The 13820-nt window shown below is 41.7% G+C and overlaps 1 protein-coding gene and 1 long non-coding RNA gene across 6 annotated transcripts in view; one reads left to right on the top strand and one right to left on the bottom strand.

The window, feature by feature from the left end:
* Positions 1-1390: 1390 nt before the first annotated feature.
* On the bottom strand, positions 1391-6398 carry LOC113433895 (uncharacterized). Its single transcript, XR_015741236.1, has 3 exons — positions 6149-6398; positions 3954-4065; positions 1391-1909 (listed from the first exon to the last, which is right to left on the bottom strand). It is a non-coding gene; the product is annotated as an uncharacterized LOC113433895 (long non-coding RNA).
* Positions 6399-7867: 1469 nt separating this feature from the next.
* The window catches only part of UBE2E3 (ubiquitin conjugating enzyme E2 E3), a 112587-nt gene continuing 106634 nt past the window's right edge, over positions 7868-13820 (top strand). Inside the window, exons 1-4 of one of the 5 annotated variants that reach the window (XM_087919878.1) lie at positions 7895-8439; positions 9105-9145; positions 9935-10128; positions 12472-12522. In XM_087919878.1, the coding sequence (XP_087776004.1) occupies positions 9935-10128; positions 12472-12522 (245 nt within the window). In that variant the 5' untranslated portion in view covers positions 7895-8439; positions 9105-9145. Of the gene's footprint in view, positions 8651-8802; positions 9146-9934; positions 10129-12471; positions 12523-13820 lie in introns of those variants that run through there. The other 4 variants (XM_087919877.1, XM_026696962.2, XM_026696963.2 and 1 more) reach the window with 4 other exon arrangements.

Raw genomic sequence — 13820 nt, 5'->3', positions numbered from 1 at the left:
AATGTAAACATTTGGCAATACATACAATGGAGGAAGGTTTGGCGAAGATGATAGAACTTGCTGAGATGGGCCAATTGACCTGTCTGGTTAAAGAAAAGACAATATCTATGTTTATTACTGTTTGGAAACCCGATGGACTTTTTGTGTAAAGCAGAAAAAAAATCAACATGATCTATGGTTCTTGACAAAAAGAGTAAATGACAGAAAGAAGAGAGTCACGATCTAGCTTTAGAGAAAGAAGTAAATCTAAAATAATGCTTATAATTGCTGTAAAGAAGATTGGAGGTCTCTTTATTTTTTTCTTTCTTTCCTATTTTTCCCCTATCTTTCCTTTTCTTTTTGCACTTTAGCTTTCTGTTTTATTTCTTACCTTGCCTTTTCCCCTTCTTACTGTATTAATTTTTACGTTTGTTTTTAATATTTCCAATAAAGTTATATTTTTAAAAGGGGGGAACCAACCACCTCCAAGAAAGCCTTAGCCAACTGGGAGGGACATGGGGTCCAGAATACAGGTGGCAGAATTTTCAGCAATGAGGACTAGTCTGTACACTTCCTTGTGAGTAACCGGTTCAAACTATTCCCAAATAATTAAGCACAGATATACTCTATGGTCACTTCCATAGCGTCTGCCCATTCTGCAATCCAACTCCAAATGAAGATGAACAATATTCTAATATCAAGAATATTCCTCACAGAAGCACTTACCCTGAAGGGCCCTAGTTATCCTAAATAGGTCATATAGTCTCCTATCCATAGATTCAATAAAAGTGGAGATGTGAGTTCGCTTTGCCATTCTTGTCATTCCCTGGCAAGTCCTAATAAAGGCTCACACCTATTTCTGGTTGGTTCTCTCTTCATCTTTCTCACCCTTTTCCATACTGGTATTGCCAGTATATTCATCTCCCACTTGCCCAGCATCTCCCCCACCCCCCACTTCAAGTTTGTAAAATACCAAAATACAAACATGCCTTCACTTAAACTGTTATAAGAGTTTGAGAAATTACATTTGTTGAGGGTAGGGACAATAGAAAAGTAGGAGAATGGAATGGAACAGTTAAAAGGGGGCTCATAAGCATCCATTCCTAACCACAATGACACTAAAATGACAAAATGTCAGGACATAAGCTCACACATCCAATATTTGTGTGGTCACATTGCCTACAAAGATGTCAGAAGACGTGTTCATATTGCAGTGTTGTAATATGGTACATTACTTGTTCCCCCTAGTCACTGCTCGAGTTAATGCCTATAGCATAGCTGGGTAGCTGAAACCCTAAAGTTGCACTATTGGCCACACTACACAAACTTGCAAAGATATACATTTGTAGACACCAATGGTATCAGAGGCTATTTATTTTATGGAAGATAAGAGGAATACTGTATATAAAGAATAACAGACAAATAAGAGACAATTCTAAAAACAGTATTGTCATGCACTTTTTCAAACAGATAGATTGCTAAGGATGCTTGTTATCTGGCCCCATTGTATATCAAAGCCATGATAATCAGAATGCTGAATGCATGATGAGAAAGGAAGGAAACGATTTTCTATCATGACTAATAGCACAATTCTCTTGGTGACATTTTGTGATTCCTACTACCACCCAGCACAAACTGCACATTTCCTTATTGCTCCATAATTGATTAGCCCTACTTTTATAAGGCTAGCAATTTCCCATTACTTCATTATCAAAATTAATATTTCATTCATCTTAATTGACTTTAGAACACCACCACCACCATTAGATATCGGAGGCTTGGGTTAAAATCTAAGCTTGGGACACAGCCCTGAGTTGAAATTTTTGCTGATGGATTGAATCTAGACAATTTTGCAAAGGAGCTGGCCAGGCTGCTTTGGTGGGTCACTTTTCTTCACTGTTCACCTTTTTTTTTTTTACAGCTTTTGGTCCTAGAATAGAATAGAGTTAGAAGGGGCCTTAAAGGTCTTCTAGTCCAATCCCCTGCTCAATCAGCAAAACCTATACAATCTCAAGACAAGTGACTGTCCAGTCTCTTCTTAAAAACCTCCAGCCCATGATTTCTGAAGGCAAGCTGTTCCACTGGTTAAACTTCCTTACCGTTAGAAAGTTTCTCCTTAATTCCAGGTTGCTTCTGTCTTTGATCAGTTTCTAACCATTATTTCTTGTCCTGCTTTCTGGTGCTTTGGAGAATAATTTGACCCCCTCTTCTTTGTGGCAGCCCCTCAAATACTGAAATACTACTATCATGTCACCTCTAATTCTTTTTTTTAGACTAGCCAGACACAAAACCTGCAGTCGTTCTTCATATGGTTTAGTCTCCAGGCCTTTGATCATCTTAGTTGTTCTTCTCTGAACTTTTTCCAAAGTCTCAACATCTTTTTTGTAGTATGGTGACCAAAATTGGTTGCAGTATTCCAGGAGTGGTCTTATTAGGGTTTTGTAAAGCAGCACTAAATACTTCATGTGATTTTGCTTCGATGTCTCTGTTTATACAACCCAGGATTGTATTAGCAGTTTTTTGGTGTTGTTGCACACTGCTGGCTCATATTCAAATGATCATCCAGTAGGACTCCAAGGTCGCTCTCACAGTTGCTGTTTTTGAGCCACGTCTCGCCTAATCTGTACTTATACCTTTGATTTTTCCTGCCTAAATGTAAAGCTTTGCTTTTTTACACATTAACATTCATTTTGTTGGATAGGGCCCATTGTTCAAATTTGTCAAGATCTTTTTGGATCCTGAGTTTGTCTTCTGGGATGTTGGCTATTCCTGCCAGTTTAGTATCATCTGCAAATTCAATGAGTTCCCTTACTATTCCCTCATCTAAGTCATTTATAAAGATATTGAAGAGTAATGGGCCTAAGACGGAGTCTTGGGATACGCTACTGCTTACTTCTTTCCATGTGGATGTAAGTACCATTAAGGACTACTTGTTGAGTAGTCCTGTTCCATTACGTTTTCTCTTACTGGCCTGCTTTTTTATCCTAAAGCAAACCACTGGCTTCTCTAACTCAGTACAGGTAGTCCTCAACTTATGACCACAATTGAGCCCCAAATTTATATAACTGAGAAATTTGTTAACTGAGTTTTGCCCCATTTGACGAATCTTCTTGCCAGATTTGTTAAGTGAATCACTGCAGTTCTTAAATTAGTCACATGGTTGTTAAGTGACATCTGGCTTCCCATTGACTTGGCTTGTCAGAAGGTCGCAAAAGGGGATTACATGACCCCGGGACACTGCAACCGTCATCAGAGTGAGTTGGCTGTCAATCATCCGAATGTAAATCACGTGACCATGGAGATGCTGCAAAGGTCCTATGTGTGAAAAATGGTCCTGAGTCACTTTTTTTCAGTGTCGTTGTAACTCTGAACGGTCACTAAATGAACTGTTGTAAGTCAAGTGTCAGCTATGGAAGCCATATTGAGACCAGATGCTCCCACACTGCCACCTTTTGAGCCTGGGAACGTGGGAGGGGGAATTTCTTGAAGTTATGTAGTTAGACATAATAACATTCTTTTTCTCATTCAAGGTCATGTTATTTTGTGCCTAAGTGAAGTCTCAAGTTGGGACGGATGTTGATCAGGGCATGTGATGTGATGATGGGTGCAGGGGAGGGATTTGTAGTTTTTACTTATTGTAAGGAAGCCTGGAACTTTCAGATTTGGGATTTCCCCAGTTTGCTATCCAATTCAAACAGAACTTTTGAAAAGATGTCTGTCTCAGAGCTATTTGTTGCAGTGGAGGTTTTCTGGAACACTGACATCAGGGACTACCTGTATTCTTTGCGCTACAGTTTTCAAAGATTTCAGCTTTACCTAGTCATACTTAGACTGAATCTGGGACTTTTTACCTGCAAAGGCAGGAGTATGAACCTTTCTTGAGGTCTAATGCCAAAGCTGCCTAGTCATTAGAGGAAGCTCTGTCAAATGGAAGGTGCCAATTCTCGTATTTGCTCCTAGAGTTTCTTACTTACTCAGAGCAAGCCAACTGGAAGGTCAAACCAGATTCTTCTGTGTTGACAAGGGAGCCCCTTGTAGAGGTTGGCCTTGGCAGGGGCCCAAAGAAACCAGCTCTTGAAGTTGATCCTGGGAGAAAAAAGAGGATGTTAATAATGATCTGCTTCACAGTGCAATTTTATAAGACAATCTGCTGCCTTGTGCTAACAACCTTTGAGTTCTTCTCAGTCCTTGATCTATTTATAGACAGAGACTAACATGAGTTGAAAAGACCCAACAACTGCTGAAATGATTGATCAAGGCTTCGTTGAAAACTCACTAGATTTATTATCTCTTATGGGGGGCAGGAAAGCAGATGAGCTGGGTTCTTCTTGCTAATGGTATTGGTTTTTATGTTAGTATTTACACACATCACTCCGTTGGAGTCAGACAGGGTCTAGACCGAAATAAATAATAAATAATAAAAGTGCCCAAGTTTCTGAATTAATCCCCTATCTGGGTTCACACAAAAAGCAGAGCTACAAACTTCCAAAGAAGCTGGGTTCGTATGACCCGCTAAGCCACATGCACACAACAAAGAAGATTAAAACTAGTTAAGCTTAGCATATGTGAGCGCACGGTGGCTAAGCTTTGAAGAGAGACAGTTAAGCGTGGACTCTGTCAGAGAATAAAAGTCTAGAGTGCCAGCAAGGGTAAATGGCTGAAATAACTTAGAAATGCTATACACAGGCTTTGAATACACAAAGCACTGAGCGTCCATGATTACACCAGCACATTCTAATCCACAGGTTTGAAGCTTGGTGTGGATTAGGATCTGTGCCTACACGTGTACAGGTAGATCTCAATTTAGGAGCCACAACTGAGCCACACATTTACATTGCTGTAAAATTTGTAATGGGAGTTTTGCCCCATTTTACAACTTTTCTTGCCAGATTTGATAGAAGTGTCTCACTCCAGCTGTTAAATTAGTAACCTGGTTGTTGGGTGAACCTTGTTTCCCCATTGACTTTGCTTGTCAGGTTAGAAAAAAGGAAATCGCATGGCCCCAGGATGCTCTATCCATCGTAAAGATGAGTCAGTTGTCAAGCATCCATCCGAATGTAAATCACGGGACCAAACCTACGACCATGCAACGATGATCATAAGTTTGGGGAAAAAATGGTCCTACATGCCTTTTTTCAGTGCCGTCGTAATTTTGAACAGACACCAAGTGAATTTTTGTGAGCCAAGGACTACCTGTATAAAATTATCAGCCCCATACACAGCTTCAGTTCACATTGAGCATTCAGTTGTATTGGCTGAGGATGTGCAACTGCTCATTCCTGCGTGCTCTCACTTTATGCAGCTAAAATGAGGAACATAGTGTCCTTCAGACATTAAGAGTTATTCCTCATTGGTTACGCTGGCTGGGACTTCTGTATTTCAGGAAGGATACAAGTCAGGCAGATAGAGAGAGAGAGGGAGGGAGGGAGGGAGGGAGAATGGAGCATGAATAAACTTAAGGGGGGAGTTTTTTTGCATGGAGGTGATATGGACAAGTAATTAAAATGAAAGTTTCTCCCAATTCTGTCGTGGAATACTTTGGTTTGTGGGGTAACCGGGAGGAAGATTCTTGGTTGAAGTAATCTGCAAAAATCTTTTACTATCAAGAGCAGCTTTACCCCACTTTAGCTCATTTCCTTCATCCAGTGCCTGGTTCCAGGAAAAAGCAGCATATTCTCACTATTCTCACATTACAATTTCAGTGCTTGTGATCCCGCCACAAAGTTTGCTAAATGTAAGCTAAAAGGGGTTGCAAACAGAAGGTGTTGCAGCCTTTCAAATTAAATGTGAAACTTTTAACTGAATTATATTTAAAACGTATGCCCCCCCCCCAATACTCATGGGCTGGTGTAGGACTTTTGCTGCTGCGAGGTTAATGGGAAGAGAGGGTTAACATACAACACTTAATCTCCCTGCCTTCCCCCCCCCCCCCCCAATTAAGCATGCTGTGAAAACAAGGCCATAGAGCTGGAAGGAGCTATTTAAGCCATTGAATCCAACCTTCTGCTCACTGCAGGATCAAAAAAAACAACAAACCACAACCCTGAAGTATCCCAGCAAATATGTATCCAGCCTGTCTGTAAATATCCAGCATAGAGAGTCCCACCACCTTGCAAGGAAAATATTTATTTCACAGTTGCCTTTTTGTTTGGATTTCAAAGAGACTTACATGGGGAGGCCTCCCCATAATAGCCCAGTGGGAAGAGGATTCCATAGACAGGAAGAGTCACTGGCTCAAGGTCTACCAGGAAGTTCTGTGGTTGAAGGGGGGGTGGGTGGGGCTTCTTTTCCATATATAGGCATATACAGCGTGTATAACATGAGCATTCCTCACTTTGGATGCAGCCTTTAGTAAGCAGGGATACTGAAGAGAGAAGATGGTCTTTCATTCAATACCAGAAACTTCTTGATGGAGAACCTGGAGGAGAAATTCTGCAAGGCAAATGGGAAGAAGAGCCTGTGGGCTGAAACTTGGAGAAAAGTAGCCATGGGCATTGCTCTCCAGCTCAATTGTTGCAATTTTTCCCCCCAGAGTAGAGACCTGCATATATAACCTTCCCAACTAAAACTGATTTGCAATCTTACAACTACAACACAACCAGCAACGGCTGTCAGTCATTTCCCTTGCAGTTTCCTGCTTCTTCCAAACGTGTCTTCATTTTAAATGGGCGAGGTGAGCCTCAGCCAAGGCAAGAGTTCCTCTTTAGCCTGGACTGCATTTCTTGTGTTCCACCTTCTCATTTTCTTACAGAAAAGGAGGGAGGAGCACCATGGATTCCACCTTAGGCTTCTGAATGAAAAGGCGTGGATGAAATATAAGAAGAGGAACAGGCAGATCCTAGGAAAACTCTGGCAAATTCTAAAGACTGAGTTGGACAGTCTCTTGCTTTGGCCTAGCAAACAGACCTTATATTTACTCTGCAATCTTCACTGCTGATTCCTGGAGATATGCAATTCCCCCCCCTATTTCTTTCAAATGTTATAAGCTAAAGAAACTGGTTCATCCTGTCACACACAACTGTAGGAACAGCTTTGCTTTTCTGAGACACTTTCAGATGAGTGTTAAAGCTGTTGACACCCTTAGTTTTCCATCTTTTACTTTCAATTTGGGGGGACATGTTTTGGGGCAAAGCTGGAAAGTACACCATTACTTTGCGTGTGGAGAAGTGGCCAGACCTGATCAGATAAAGCAAGGTGTTAGGTTTTACCACCACAATATTGTGCTGATTGGACAAACCTGACAATAGTTTGATTCAATAAACTTATCTTTGTTTATTCCTGAACTCCCCAATCTATATCTTCCAAATTTGACATTAGCATGAAAGACATCTCATTTATATCATTGCTCTGACATTTTCAATTACTTGCTTGGTTTTGTTTCATGGCACATCCCAGCAGTGTAACTGACTAATTCTGGCCCAGCAGTTATATATATACAGCAGCTAGGTTTGTTTTCTACTAGCAGGTTGGGCAATTTACTAACCCACCAGAACTTTTTTTTTGGGGGGGGGGGAGGGGGCTTCAGGTCAGATTGTCAATCTCCCATTCCTATTTTGTAGCTAGCTCTAGAGAGACCCCAGCAGCAACTGCTAATTCCTCCCAAATCAATTTAATTGCAAGTGCAAGACAGCTGTCAACTCACAACAGATTCACGATTTCGTTCTTTTACTGCCACCGGCAATGTCCCCCTGTCTCCCCTCTGTGCCGCCCCCGCCCCCCCACCCCCTCAGCTGCCACCGCTGGCTACGCATGGTGAAAAGAAAGCGGTCGCGACGGGATAGCCGAAGAGCCTTCGCTCGGGCAAGAAAAGAACCAGGGTGCAAACTTGAGATCCGTCCAAGCACATTTTGTCCACTGGGGAAAGCACGCACGCTGCTAAAGGTAAAGAGAGCGCGTGCGCGCGCCCCAGCCCACAGGGGGGCGCGCTCCGCCAGGCAGCGTAGGGAGCGAGCGCCGTCCCCCCTCCCCCTCCCCTCCCCTCCCTCGGAACTTTGCTGACTGCAAGGTTCTGAAACCGAACGTAGCGACACGCGGGGGCGGAGGCGGCGGAACGTTCGATTCTCCCTTCGTTCCATCCGGCCTGTTCCTCGAGGGAGGGGAAGAGGAAGAAGGGGGGGAAGTCCTCGATCCCGGGTCCACGTTCCCTTCTACCCCACCGCGGGAGTCGCTTGGAGGAGGGGAGGGGAAAAAAAAAGGAGGCCTCGGCAGCGCCACCCTCCGGCCGGCGAGCCTACTGCGCCTCCCCCTTTCTCCCTCGCTCACTCTTCCCCCCACCCCCACCCCCACCCCCCCGCTCCGACTCTCAATGTTCCACACTGCCCGGCCACAGAGCGTCCTCTGCTGCTTTATTTCCCCCCCCGGCTGCTTCCATCCCCCTCTCCAAGGACATTTTTCTCTCCCCTTCCCTCCCCCCTCCATCCCTCCCCTCCGATCTAACGTCGGGACAGGACGCCTGCGAAGGTAAAGGAGAAAAGGGTTAGGTGGCTGCATCAGGAGCCTGGGCGAGCAATGGTGGGGGGGAGGAGAGAGGAGGGGGGGGAGCTGTGGCGGGGGGGAAGAGAGAGCGAGCGAGAGAGATTGGTAGAGGGAGCTTTGTTCTTGTTTTCAGCGCTCGCTGCCTGGCGGTGGTCAGGCGAGCCAGAGGAACCGGACTGAGTTCACGCCTCACTTGGTGCGCATACACCACACTGGTCGTGGTGGAAAGCTTCCTACCATAACAGCCTCTCCATACCTCCTGGCTGGGAGCTCGACTCTCCCTACAGAGCCAAGAGGAGGAGGAGGAGGGGAGGGGGAGGAGGAGGAGGAGAAGGAGGGGGCGTCGAGGGGGGGGGGAAACGACGACGACGACGACGACGACTGTGTATGTGTGTCTGTATGTGTGAGTGTGTGCGAGGGAGAGAAAGAGCGAGAACGAGGGCAAAGCCTCAGTTTCTGCCCTGCTGCTGCAATTTTTTTTTTTTTGACGAGGACCAACCAACCTTTTTCATTTTTTTTTTAAAAAATTATACAATACAAATACCTAACCGCCTCCCAACCCCCCAATTTCATCTTTCCGGGAATTTTATTTTTATTTTTATTTTCAAAAAGAGGGGGCAGGAAAAAAAATATGTCGGTCTGTTTTGTAGAAACTGATCAAGACTCGGTGGCGTTGAAAGCTTTCCAGAAGGTGCAGTTTGAATTATGCTTCGTCTCTTCTTTTCCTTCTTCCTCCTCCTTTCTCTCTCTCTCTCTCTCTCTCTCTTTCTTTCCTTCCCCCCCCCCCCCCCATTTCCAGCCTACTCTGTAGTGACCAAATGTAATTCTTGTTGATGGCTGTGCCAACAGAACCCGAGCTGGCTGATTTCTGACTGAGAGAAAAAAAAACATTGGAGTCTGAAATAGCAAATCCTTTCCAGCTATTTAAATTACAAGGAGACAAGAGGGACTGGGTCATTTATTGGTTTGGTTTGGGCCTCCCCGTTTGTATAACAGCTCAAGTATTGTGATTGGCAATATATTTGGGGGGAGGAGGAGAATATGGTTGACTTCACTCCTTCTGGTCCAGTGTAAATATTTACAGGGCATTTGTGAGGTTTTTTTTTTTTAAAAAAAGGGCAATGTTTACTGCTTGTCATGAGTTATTAATGCTTATGCTTGGAACACTTTGCGAAATTTGCCTCACACCTTTAAAAATTAAATGATTGATATACTATCTGAAGAATTGTAGAACTGAGCCTGTAAAAATGAAATGTGAAAAGAGAATATATATTTAAAAAGAGATCCTTCCTTCCTTCCTCATGGTAACTGTTGCTCTATAACATGAAATTGAAACTTTTAAAAGAATTGTTCAACCATTGAGTTGTAAGGGGGTCTGGAGTAATTCCACTCTGATTGAGTGGATTGCACTCCACTTAGTTAACTGATATTCTTTTGTCCCATTCCTTTCCTTTTGCTCCTTCCCCCAACGGTTCCCAAGATGTCCAGTGATAGACAGAGGTCAGATGATGAAAGCCCAAGTACCAGCAGTGGTAGTTCAGACGCAGATCAGAGGGACCCACCAGCACCTGAGCCTGAGGAACAGGAAGAAAGAAAACCTTCTGCAACACAGCAGAAGAAAAATACCAAACTCTCCAGCAAAACTACTGCTAAGCTATCTACTAGTGCTAAAAGGTAACAACTCCAAATATCTGAAATGTGCTTTCCTCCCTCTTTAGGGGAAAGGGAGCTGGAGAGAAGCTTGATGAGAAGGCACTCAATCTAAAGGGCTAAACTTTACTCTTTGATGAAAAGGCCTGTAATAAAAGATGGCTTTAAAGTTAGAGTCTAGTTGCTGCAGGGCCTCTTGCTCAGATCCCTTTGGGATCCCTTCACCCAACTCATTTGCCAGGTTGAAGATGATGGAGAGGATGGATGGGTTGGGTAGGCAGGTTCTTAATATGAGAATTACACTGTTATGAAAAACACATGTGATGATGTGGGTTGAAATCCACTCTGTGAAGGGGGTCGTCTTGCCACCTGCTGGGCTCTGGTTTGGTCCACTTGGCCCATGTGTATTTTTCAACAAGTGACACCTTGTTTGATTCATTCAGGCAAGGAGGCCCATTTTTAGATTCCCATCTTTTATTGCTGTTTGGCAAGGGAGGAGCACTTTGAAATAATGACCCTTTCATTGGCTGTTTTATTTACAATTGAGGTTTTTTTGCATGCTCTGAAAAAATGACATTTTGCAAGTTATATGAATTTTGTGGGGGTTGTTTCTTTTAGAGCATCCATGCAGGTCAACATGGATGGCGTGAGGGTTTTTTGTTTTGTGTTTTGTAGGTAATTGAAATGCAAGAAGGGCTGTTAACTTGCCTATCTCCTACCTTTGTGGTCCAGCAAGCTATTGATTTTCCTTTAATCTGTGAAGTTTCAAAAACTTGAGAACCTTTTACAGGTTGTCCCTAAGTGAACAATATCATTATCTGCATGTAGAGTTTTTCACAGCTTTGCTGTCAAGAAGCACCCTGCTTTTAATTTTCTTTAATAACCATTTGAGTTGGGCAAGCTTGAAATACCTTGAATCTTGCCTCTTTGGGGGTAACTGATCGCTTTTCTTAAAGCTCTGTTTCACCTAGGAATCCACATTACAATATCTGGTAGTCTATCTTTCAAGTGGTATCAGACGTCTAAAAGTGCAAGCCATTTTTGTTAAACTTTGTAGTAGTTTGAACAATTAAGTGGACCAAAATGTTTATGGGTGAAAATTGCTATCGTAAAGTAGAGTTTCATTAGGAATCTTGAAATGTTTAATTGTACTTCAAGCTCTGCATGAATTATGTGAGAACAATATTAGCTTTTACCAATTTCACATTTAAAATGATGTACTAAATTGAGCCCAATTGAAAATAAAATAGTTATGATAAATCTTTTAAAAAACAGGGCATTCATCTTTTTTTAAAAAAAACAACTTCTAATGCATGTAAAGTAACTTGCCAGCTACTGTCACAAAATAATTTGTACAATATGTTTGTTGTGGAGAAAATGACACTGAAGGTTTTCCTAATATGTTATTTGGTGTTTTGAAATTTTATCCCCACTTTTTAGTTCCATAGCTTGTATAAATTCTTGTAGAGCACAAGTTCAAGTATTGAAACTATATCTAATTTAACCTATATTTTAATGCATTTTCTATCAGCAAAGCATAAATGGTCTGAACTTCTAAAATCTTCAATACTTGCTTCCCCTAAAATATTTTGTTTTGGGAATAAATTACAGGCCCTTCATCCTTTTGATACCTTTTTTGTTAAACTGTAATAAAAACCTATTAATTTTTTTTAGTTACTGACACATTTTGTCCAGGGCTGGTATTATCCATCACTGATAATATCAGTATGTGTTTTATTGAACAGGGTCACTTAGCAAATTTTCAATACCAATATTGGGAAAGAGGAAAGAAAGGTAAGGGGAAACATGCATCTAAAGTTATCAGATTTTGCTGTGATCACTTGACTGCATAGTTATGAAGTGAATTGAAATTCTAAAAATTACTGTCTGAAGTAGCGATAAAATCCAGCCAAAAATATTTACTATGTAATTGGTTTTTGGCTGTAACTCCTTCGGTTATTGGTACAAAATTCTTCTGAAATCTGCTTGTATTTCCTCTTTCCCTCCCCTTGCCTCCCTTGCTGGTCTCATTTGCATATAAGATTTTTTTTAATTAAAAAAAATCCTTGATAAAGAATGGGGTAAACTCCTTAAGACTCACTTTTCAGAGATCTCTGAAGGGATTCCTGCCAGGCTGGGGTGTAAATGCTCTCTCTGTTTACCATAACAGAGCAGGAAAAAGCTGTAAAGTTTCTCTGTCCTGGGATTTGGGTTGTGCCTGTGAGAACAAAGAGGAAGCAGCCATGTTAGCATTACAGAAGGCAAAACCAATCTTGCATTTAACTGCATGGTGGTAGAGGGCAGTGTAATTCCCTGATTTATTCAACTGTCTCAAATGCTTTGTGCCTGTTCTCATTTTGCCAACAGAATTCAGAAGGAGCTAGCTGAAATAACCCTGGATCCACCTCCGAACTGCAGGTATGAGACAATCAATTACCCAGCCTTTGTGGGTGCTGATGCAGTTGGGGGGGATGGGGTGGGCGGAATGAGGTGCTGATAAAAAAAAAAGTTAAGGAAGATTGCTCAGCAACAGAATTGTGCCGTTGTGCAGTATCTAGCTGAATATCAGATAAAGCAGGAATTGTAAACGGCAAGAAGAACAAGTGGCATGAATTGGCTTTGACAGAATGCTTTGATTGTCAGTGACACAGGGTAAATGTCATATATGTTGGAAATAGTTGCCTTTGTTAAAAAGTGTTTTGTTGTGCACATTTAAGCTAAATAGTGATGTGATCATGGATGCAGTGTCTTAGTTTAGGACTTGGATGTTGGATATTTGAGGCTTATGACAACATCAACTTAACCTACATTTGAAAAAAAAAAAGATATGGTTTCTCTTTCCAACTTAATGATTTGGTGTCAGTTTCAAAGATAATTTAAATGTCATATATTCCCTGATTGGATGATATTCCAGGGTAATGTAATATAGAAATAATTTTATAGCTTAGGGGGAGGTTGTAAATTATTGGGTGATTATTTTGCATAGGAGAATTCTAAGTCAGCATAGGTGAATAATTCAGTTTTTGAATGAAGGAGTGGTTCAGAAGTTCTTATATGCTAGTTGAGAGATTTCCCCCCCCCTTGTCAAAAATTAGGAATAGGCTGGTTTTTGTTATAAAAAATTAGCAATGATTGCTTTAAGCAAAGTTGCATTTGTGAAATTTCCAGTGTTGGAAAATAAAGTTATTCAAGGTTGTGGCTGAAACTTGTATTGATTCTTGTTCTTAATCAATTTGTTACGTACTACAGCTTTCACTGACCATTATATTGAATGCATGGCTAGTGCAAAGGAATATTGCAGCATTTTTTGTGAACGACTGCTATTTAATTGGATTCTGGGGAAAGGACTACGGAGGCTTATTGCTTTTCTTGTACATGTGTGTAATCTTCCTAAAACATTTTAGTCCAAAAAAGTAATATTTATCACTAAAAAAAATAGATGATTAAGTCCCTTTAGTGCTGCAGTTCCAATGCCATTTGGAAGCTTGTGGTGCAACAAGTTAAACTTGAACACTTGCAGGCTTTTGTGCAGTTGTCGATCTGTCAAATCACAATCTGGCACAGACGTCTTCAAGCAATGAAAGAGAATATCTTAGATTCACTGTAAAGCAAATGAGCTATGAAGGTAGAACTCCTAGATTGTAGTTGTACCTGGATCGTGGGGATATTTGGGCGAGACACCTGGACAATCTCTACACATGGAAAAGAAGGAATAA

This window comes from Pseudonaja textilis, chromosome 1 (assembly GCF_049901715.1).
Source record: "Pseudonaja textilis isolate UNSWEBS1 chromosome 1, rPseTex1.2, whole genome shotgun sequence".
NCBI classification, from domain to species: domain Eukaryota; kingdom Metazoa; phylum Chordata; class Lepidosauria; order Squamata; family Elapidae; genus Pseudonaja; species Pseudonaja textilis.
This window is presented reverse-complemented; position numbering and strand designations above follow the sequence as displayed.